Genomic DNA, 835 nt, shown 5'->3' with positions numbered 1-835 from the left:
TTTTCAAAACGTTTTGCTGACCAAAATGTGTGGCCAGAGGAGGGGAAATAAAAAATGTGATTTTGGGTATTTGTCGGTTATTTTTCCTTCTGAACCAATATGGGTAAATGATGGTTTTGGTTGTTATATGGAGAAATTTATTTTATTAAATGCTGAATGTATTTTTTCCTTTTTTTAAGCTCAAAGTGAAATCTTGTGGTGATATCACTTTTGGGATTGGTCACTCAGTGTGTATTACCGAAAACAATAAGTGATGTAGCAATAAAGAAGAGTTATTCGACGATGTTAAATATTGCGATGAAAATAAATATGAAAATTGGTGGCATCAATACAAAATTACTGGAAGATGAAATGTATGATATTGAATTTATGAATGCGTATGAAAAATTCTTGAATGGAAGTTTTTTGTTTAGTTTGGATAATTATTTGTATAAGAATAATGCATTGGTAATTGGTGTGGATGTGGTTCATCCATCAGCTGTAGAAACGCATTTACCATCAATAGCTTCGGTGGGTATTATTCATGTTATTGTACTTCCAAATTATTGAAGGAATGTTTTTGATTTGAAGGTTGTTGGAAATGTGGATACAAAAGTGACGAAATTTCATGCTTCGGTGAAACTACAACCAGCGAAGCAAGAACTGATCACTGGATTTATCGAACAATTTTCAGAACGTTTACTGGAATATCTTGATGTTAATGGTACGGCTCCGAAAAATATTATTGTTTATCGAGATGGAGTATCCGAAGGTCAATTTATGCAGGTGAAATTGTGTTGTATCATTAATTGAAGCAAAGTAAAAATTTATTTTTTTAAAAAGGTTTTGGAAGAAG

The 835-nt window shown here is 31.9% G+C and overlaps 1 protein-coding gene across 1 annotated transcript; it reads left to right on the top strand.

Annotated features, from left to right (window-relative positions):
* Positions 1-309: 309 nt before the first annotated feature.
* On the top strand, positions 310-765 carry Tsp_16080 (eukaryotic translation initiation factor 2C 3; the record flags this gene model as incomplete). The annotated part of the gene is made up of 3 exons (XM_003370959.1): positions 310-353; positions 414-525; positions 571-765. Coding segments are annotated over exons 1-3 (351 nt in total), but the record flags the coding sequence as incomplete, so codon positions are not given.
* Positions 766-835: the final 70 nt, after the last annotated feature.

The sequence above is a fragment of the Trichinella spiralis genome (genome assembly GCF_000181795.1).
Source record: "Trichinella spiralis strain ISS 195 chromosome Unknown Scfld272, whole genome shotgun sequence".
Classification (NCBI taxonomy): domain Eukaryota; kingdom Metazoa; phylum Nematoda; class Enoplea; order Trichinellida; family Trichinellidae; genus Trichinella; species Trichinella spiralis.
Note: the sequence above shows the minus strand (reverse complement) of the source record. Positions and strands in the feature narration are given on the sequence as shown.